This window comes from Acanthisitta chloris, unplaced genomic scaffold, assembly GCF_000695815.1.
Source record: "Acanthisitta chloris isolate BGI_N310 unplaced genomic scaffold, ASM69581v1 scaffold21662, whole genome shotgun sequence".
NCBI classification, from domain to species: Eukaryota; Metazoa; Chordata; class Aves; order Passeriformes; family Acanthisittidae; genus Acanthisitta; species Acanthisitta chloris.
In genome coordinates, this window is record NW_008662433.1 from 1,578 (window position 1) to 9,049 (window position 7,472).

A 7,472-nucleotide genomic window follows, 5' to 3' on the forward strand; every position below is an offset into this window, starting at 1 on the left:
GCCCTGTAAGAGTGGACAGGAGGGTGACAACCTGGTCTCTTCATACCCACCTCATCTGTTTGGGTTTTCCCCTCAGTCCTGCACACTCCTTTACTCCTTCAATCAGCTGCTCTCAGTCCTGGGCTCTCCTGCTCATCTTTTTGCATTTATCCTGGCCCACACCAAAATGGCAGCTCATGTGTTTTTTTAATTTGTTTGTGTCTTTGCTTTTTTAAATTCTGCAAGGGTAATTAATTGACATTTAAACTGCTGGGGAGTCTCACTCTAGAGATGCTCCCCACCATGGACAGCCCATATCAGACAGTAGCTCTTTTCCCAGGGATGGGCCGACTGCACCAGGAAGAGCCTTCAGCATGCTCCAAGTTCCCTTCCAAGAAACATCACCAGTTTGGACCTCTCCTTCAACTCTTTGGTCATGCCCCGTCACAGGACTCTCCTGATGCATTTCCCTTTCCTGCGCTCTCTCAACCTCTCTAGCAATGCCATGCCAGTGCTGAGCCCAGCAGTCTTTTCCAACCTTGGGGCATTGCGTCTGCTGGACCTCAGCAGCTGCAGCATCACCTACCTCCACATGGACACTTTTGAGGGCCTGGGAAACCTGAACACACTGCTCCTAAGAAACAACAGCTTGCAAGACCTTGATGCCCCTTTTCTCCTGCCACTGAAGACTCTTTTCCACCTGGACCTGCAGCACAACTCGCTGGTCTCTGTGGACACTTGGAGCCTGCAGCTGATGGAGGCAGTCCCACAGGTCCATCTGGAAGGGAATCCCTGGGTCTGTGACTGCACTGTGGAGCCTCTGCAGCGGTGGCTGCAGCGCAGGCAAGGTAGGTGGATGGAGTGGGTGGCAAGAGAGGTGCTGGGCAAGACAAACCTTGGGTATAGAAGTCCTGCTTGATCCTTTTGCTCTGGCCTCTGAGCAGGCTCTGAGATTACTCTTCAGGGACCTCTCCCACCCTGTTGAGGAACAGCAAACCAATAGGTGATGTGTCTGTTCCTTGCTTGCAGTTACACATGATACCAAAGATTTCCAAGAGTGACATCAGGATAATTTAGCCACTCTTCTTGGAAGGGGGCTGCACATGCACTTCAGCCCCTAAATCCACATTTATGTATCTTTGTGAAGTGACCACATTTTCAAGAGCTGCTGAGGGCTGGGCAACTCCTCGTGTGGAGCCAGATCAGGCTCCAACCATCTAAGCTTGGCTCCCAGGGCAGAGCAGTGGGGTTTCTATCAGTATCCATGAATTTGGCATTATCCAGTTAAAAGGAGCCTGCTAATCACTTGCACAGTTACTTGGTCAGGGAATTTTTCCTTTGCTTGTGCCTTATAATATGCTGAGGGCCAGTGAGGCTGGAGTGCAGAGCCAGGAGTACCTTGTGATGTGTCCCATCAATCCAGGAGCAAGCAGGGATCGTATTCTCTAAACTGGGGAGGGGATGGGTGAAGACCCCCATCCCACCTTAGCCCATTTGTCTCCCAGCTCTGCAGGTGACCTGCATGTCACCCCCGGGGCTATGGGGCCAAGAGATCGCAGCTCTGGATTCCCAGGACCTGGGCTGCCAGATGAAGCACCGTTTTCCTCGTGGGCTGAGCACAGCACAGCAGATCACAGTGACCCAGAATGACAGTAAGTTGTGCAGATTGAGAGGCATCCATAAGTTCTACCTCCCTCCTTCCCCCTGCCTACCAAAGGGGACCACAGGTAGAGATCCCCTGTTCTGCTTCACAGTCTCAGGGGCTCAGGCTGCCTGGCCACTGCCGGTGCAGTGGCTTTGGGGGGGGGGGGACAGTGGCCACCACCTGGAGGTGCCTTTGCAACAGAAAAGTTAGCAGATGCCACAAAGCTACATGGAGCTCCATGGTGATGGGCACCAGCTGTCAGGCAGTTTTCCCCTCAGTGTTCACACACCCTTGGTAGCTGGCTCTGGTGAAAAGCCAGCAAACACTGCTCCTAACGAAAGCAATCCAGTGCTGGCTGCACACTGCAGGCAGGCACAGGGCTGGCTGATGGGGAGCGCTGGGTATGCCACAGGCTGATCATGTGCCATTCCTGTCACAGCCACCACACCGCCTGCCGGGAAGGCAGGAAGGAGCTGGCAGTACCTGGTGGGCTTCGTGGTGGCAGCAATCGTCCTCTCCGTCCTGATTGCGCTGGTTGCCAAGTGCAAGCTCGCACACAAGAATTTCGCCAGCTACCGCCACCGGCCGCTGCCTGAAGTCAGCTCCATCGGAGGCAGCCCCATGGAGGAGACCAGCAGCTGGGGCAGGGGCTCCTGGGGGAGTAACTCCATGCCTGGTTCTGCCGACCTGCAAGCTGAGGATGATGATGGCTTCATCGAGGACAACTATATCCAGCCCAGTGAGCAGCTGCCGGAGAAGGAGGGGCGGCAGTTTCATACCTCCATCTGAGCTTACAACTCAGACACCACTGCTGCAGCCTCTTGCCATCTCCCTGGCTCTGTCCCCTTCCCACCCTTTCCGACCTGCTGTGGCTTTTGGCCCCATGTGTTTGAGGGCAGGAGGAAATGAGCAGAGAGGGTGGAGAGAGGGATGGGCTGTGAATGATGATGGAAACTGAAGACAGCCAGCCTTACAGTGCTCCAGGCTGCACTGTCACAGGGACACCAGGTCTACTGCTGCTTTTCCAGCCCTGCTCAGGTGCTGAAGATGAAGGAGATGGTGACTATTATGCCTGGGTAGCCTGGTGGGATGGGAAGAGTATCCTACTGTGGTTCTCCCTGTGGGGTCTAGGGCACTGGCCCCACTGTCCCGTGGCACCAGACCCAGCCCTGTTCTGTCCCTCAATGTGTTGTCACTCTGGGGTGTGATTAAAGCATGATTTACCCCTGCCTCTGCTTGTGATGGTTTGTTGGGAGTCTCCCAGTGGCAGTGCCTGGAGGAGACCCCCAGCCCCACAGCTGGGCTGTGGCTCTTTTTTGCATATGCTTTCAAGGATCATAAATACATTCCTCATTAACTGCTAAGGCGAGAGAACAGGTCTGTGGCACAACGAGTGCTCTTGTGCAAACAAATCTGTCACCTGCCATGGAGCAGGCAGCTCTGGTGCATCACTGCAGGGTTTCTGTGCACATCTCTCAGTGTTGCTTCCCCGTGCTGGACTCAATGACCTCAGAGGTCTTTTCCAATCAAAATGATTCTGTGAATCTGTGATTCCCATCATAGCCCTACTTTCTTTTCTTTCTTCCCTCTCCAGCAAGACATGCTAAAAGACACTTACCTTTCCCATGTCAGCTCTGTAGAGCTGAGCAAACTTGTCAGTGGTGCCAGTTGCAGCATCAGGCAGGCACATGCGCTGGGGCGAGACGACCCTCTCTCTCAGCACCCATTGCAGAGTCCCATGTGTGTCTCTAACTGTGGAGTTATATGAACATTATAATTTTTGCATTCCTATCATCTTTGTGGTACGATAAACAGCACATGAGACACAGGTACCTGCAAGTTGTTTCTGCGGTAGTCGGTCAGGCCTGCATGGGTTACACTGGAGTTAAAAGCAGCAGCATTCACCCTCCTTAGTAAGTGATTCATAAGGATGATACCATCCGGTCGAGAAGATTTCCCAGGGCACAGCCCAGTCGACTCAGGAATCTCTCTGTTATGCATGAAGTATCAACACAGGGACAGCAGTTCTTGCATCCCTGCTGCACAGCTAATCCCCCCACCTCCTTCAAACCACTATTTCACTGCAAACTGCCTTTCTATTTCTCCACTCATTAAGACCTTTGTAGAGCACAGTATATAGTAAATAATACACCTCAGAGATTGTAAACCAAAGGGGACAAATGGGTCAGGCATTGGATGGGCAGTACAGGCCAGAGATTAAGTGTGCCATTTGAAGCCATGAGGAGGAAAACCTGCTGGCTTATTTCAGTGGTCAGCCAGTTTTTGTTCTTAAATGCCATATTTCTAAACTGAGCTTTACTTTTTCAGTCATTGTCTCATGGTTTGCTTTCTGGCCTCATCAGCTACCTGTGAAAATAAACTATATGCTGTAAATTTTGGATATTTCTAGTATCATTCAGGTAATATAGGAGACTTAAATCTGAGGGCTGGGAAAACGCATTTCAGGTATCTTTTGGAGGGTATTTTCTGGGCTTTTCACCATGCTTTTCAATCACATGAACTCAAGCCAGATGCAGTATTTTCTTTTTAGTCTCCTTGATGTCTTAAAAGAGATTAAAAATACAAGTGCCCAGGCTTATTTATCCAGGATCTGACTCTTGTCCCTCAGTACCTTGTGGTAGGTTGCTTGTCTACTTTGACCCTGCTGGTAGGCCCACACATTTATTCTTTAACCAAGCAGGCATGGCTGGTTTCCTTTCGTGTGTGGTTTTTTTCTGCCCCCTCTCCAGGCAGTTCCAGTGCAAGTGAGCAGAAGCCTGGCAACTCATGTGGGGGGACATACATCTGCATGCAGATCTGGAGTCAGAGCAGAAAAGGAGGATCCGTCTCAAAGGGGTCCACCCAGGAAGCTGCCGGAAGGACTATGGTGTAGGTGGCGGAACCAGTAGCAGGTATGCAGGCAGACTGGTTCCAGGCTCCCTGCAGGAAGAAGCTGCCGCCCTGAGGCTCAGCCCTGCCACAGGGTGAAACAGCTTCTCTGTAAACAAACCAGCTGGCACTGACATATTCAGGAGGCTTTTTGTGCTCCATATGAGCATTTGTCAGAGGCACAGCAAGGTCTCAGGTTCACGGAGTGGTGGTAAGGGGATCTGGCTATGTCTGGGTCCTTAAGCAGATGAACATGGATCTGAAGGTGGGAGCTGTGTATCAGGAAATAAGTACATGTATTTTTGGAGCTCTGGTGGCATTGCCATGCTATCTGGTGATCCAAAACCACAGCCAGAGGAGGAACACTGGGCTGTCATGATTTCTATCCTGGGCTGTCATGATTTCTGCCCTGGGCTCAGCCCGAGCAGAGGCTGGTTCTGCAAAGCCCTGCCACATCCTAATCAGCAGAGAGGCTGGCACTCAAGGATCAGCCTTCAACACAGTCAGCTTCTCTAACACTTTATTATGTATTTCCATGCACACCACAGGAACCAAGAAAGAAACAAACCAGTACCCATGCTGCAGAGGTGAGTCAGTGGCTGGACAGTGCAGGCTGTCCCTCTGGGCAGCTAAGCACCCAAACCACCATCTTCAGGCACAGCCTGTTCTCAACCGTGATTTCCTTGGGTTGCTGATGTGGCCCATGATCACCCTTTTCTGGCATAATTCACAGGCACTTAGGGCACATTTTGAAGGGGCTGTGGAGGGGAGGAGGATTCACATTGACATGCAGGCAGCATGGAGCTGCGAGCTGGGCACAGTCATGCATCTTCACAGAAATGCCCAGATGTGCAAAACAGCTGGTGTGCAGGCAGCTGTGGCCTGTCCACACGTGCAGGTTGGGCGAGCTGTAACTGCTAGAGCACTGATGCAGGCAGAGGCAGAGCAGCTTGGCATAACAGCACGTGCACCAACACAGATGTGCAGAGCAGCAGCAATGGTGACAGTGCAAAACTCCAGTTCTGGCCTGTCCCTCCCTGTGCATGCACAAAGGGCCCTGGTGGACCTGAGGCCAAACAGCCCAGAGGGGAAGGACAGTTCTTTGCTTTGAAGAGATTTAGCACAGGAGGATCTGAGTTCAGTAACACCCTTTGAGCTCTTGGGCAGATTAAGGGAAAAGATGCAGAGAGAGGAGGAAACAGCAGTTTAATAAGATCTACAGATGATGTGAAAATGGCAGAGGAAAATGTAGAAATAACAGAGATCCAGAAAGAAAATCCCGAACTATGTACCCATACTTTGGGGAAAACAATCCAGGGGAAGGAAAGCCAGTAGGAGCAGGGCAAGAGTAGATGGATACAGACATGCCCTCATGTGATCTCACTGCATCAGGGATGGTGTGGTCTGGAGACACGAAGGATTAAAGCCCTCATTGCCCAGCATATACCTGGTGGGGCTCACTGATTATGAATTCTGACATTGCCTTCAGGTGTAACACAGACAGTGATTTGTGCTGTTAGCAAGGGAATGATCTAACATCCACTTGCAAATGAATTTGCTACCAGACACCAGAAAATAATGGCTCAGCCTTGTTCCATTGCAGAGGAAACTTGTCAAATAATGAGCAAAACCAGCATCTGGAGCAGTGCAGCTCAGGTTAGGAGGAGATGGGAGCAGACAGGAAGATGAAGAGAAGGCTGTGCAGGAGCAGCTTTGCTAGGAGGTTAAAATCTACATGTATGGGAAGGACAGTGAAAGGGTTAGTGGGTCTATGAAGGAAATGAGAATTTTGACAGATAAATTGACCTCAAGTCACATGAAAAGCTCCTGGGGTGAATTGTTAGTTTGCATCTGGGAAAGACACCTCAGTGATAGACACCTTGTAGAGATAAAACACTGAAAAAGCTCCAGGTAAGACTCAAGTGGCAGAAGAAGAACTTTTCTGCCCTGCAGCAGCTGTAGCATTTAGGAGACAGAAACAGTATGGGAACAGGCAGGGACTGGGATGAGCTGCAGGGCTTCTGGCAGCAGAGGTGCCTCTGCTTAGGAAACTCCTGTGGGAGGGCATAGCATTCCCTCCTTGCACCTCTCTTGCAGAGAGCAGCTCCAGCCCTGGGATCTGGGCATTCTATCACCATTCCCCAGCAACTACACCTTGCTGCTTGTGGCTCTTGTGGCTGGAGCCCTAACACACAGTCCAGCATGGATAACCCGTTCGGGCCCTGACACCAACACCCTTTGATCAACTCTTCAATAAACCACAGGTGATGGTGGGCTGCAGAAATGTAACATTGGAACAGATCCTGGCATTGCAAACACAAACAGCCTTTTACATGAGGTCCAGCCATGCTATGGCTCTGGCACACAGAATCCCATGTAAATCCCACACTCACTCCTACAGACACACAGGTGCTTTCTTGGAAGCAGCCCCCACAGCCACACCTCCCACCAGACTCCCTTTGCCTGCACCACATGCCTGCTGACATGCAGAATATTTCCTGCCATTCACCAGCTGCTAGAGGCTCTACTTTGCTCAGGAGCTGGTGGCTCACAGAGCACAGAGTGGATTTATACCACTCACAAACACAGCCTCTCTTGCCAGGAGAGAGTATGACACAGCTCCAGGAGCTGCAGGAACCAAGCAAGCACTGGTGTCCCCAGGGGTACAGGACAGGCTCACCTTAACTCTGTGACAGGGGTCGCAGCTGGGCAGGCAGCAGCTGTCACTGGAGGCTTTGCAGAGATAAGATGCCAACCAGGTCAGTGCTGCGCTCCTAATGCACCAGGTCACAGAGCCCATCCAGGCACCCTGAGTCTGCTGTGCCATCAGCCTGGGGCTAAGCAATTGCCAGTCATCTCCGACAGAAGCACAAGGCACACCGCAATGCTCACCCTTCCTTCGGGAAAGGCCAGCACTGACAGGCTGTATCAAGTGAGGCTCACACAGAGCTGTCCTGGG

At 51.5% G+C, this 7,472-nt stretch overlaps 1 protein-coding gene across 1 annotated transcript; it reads left to right on the top strand.

Annotated features, from left to right (window-relative positions):
* The first annotated feature begins 322 nt into the window (after nt 1–322).
* Nucleotides 323–2,413, top strand: LOC103798355 (TLR4 interactor with leucine rich repeats-like). Its single transcript, XM_009070610.1, has 3 exons — nt 323–827; nt 1,485–1,631; nt 2,064–2,413. Exons 1-3 carry the CDS (start codon nt 416–418, stop codon nt 2,411–2,413), a joined length of 909 nt encoding a protein of 302 aa, XP_009068858.1. The 5' UTR covers nt 323–415.
* Nucleotides 2,414–7,472: the final 5,059 nt, after the last annotated feature.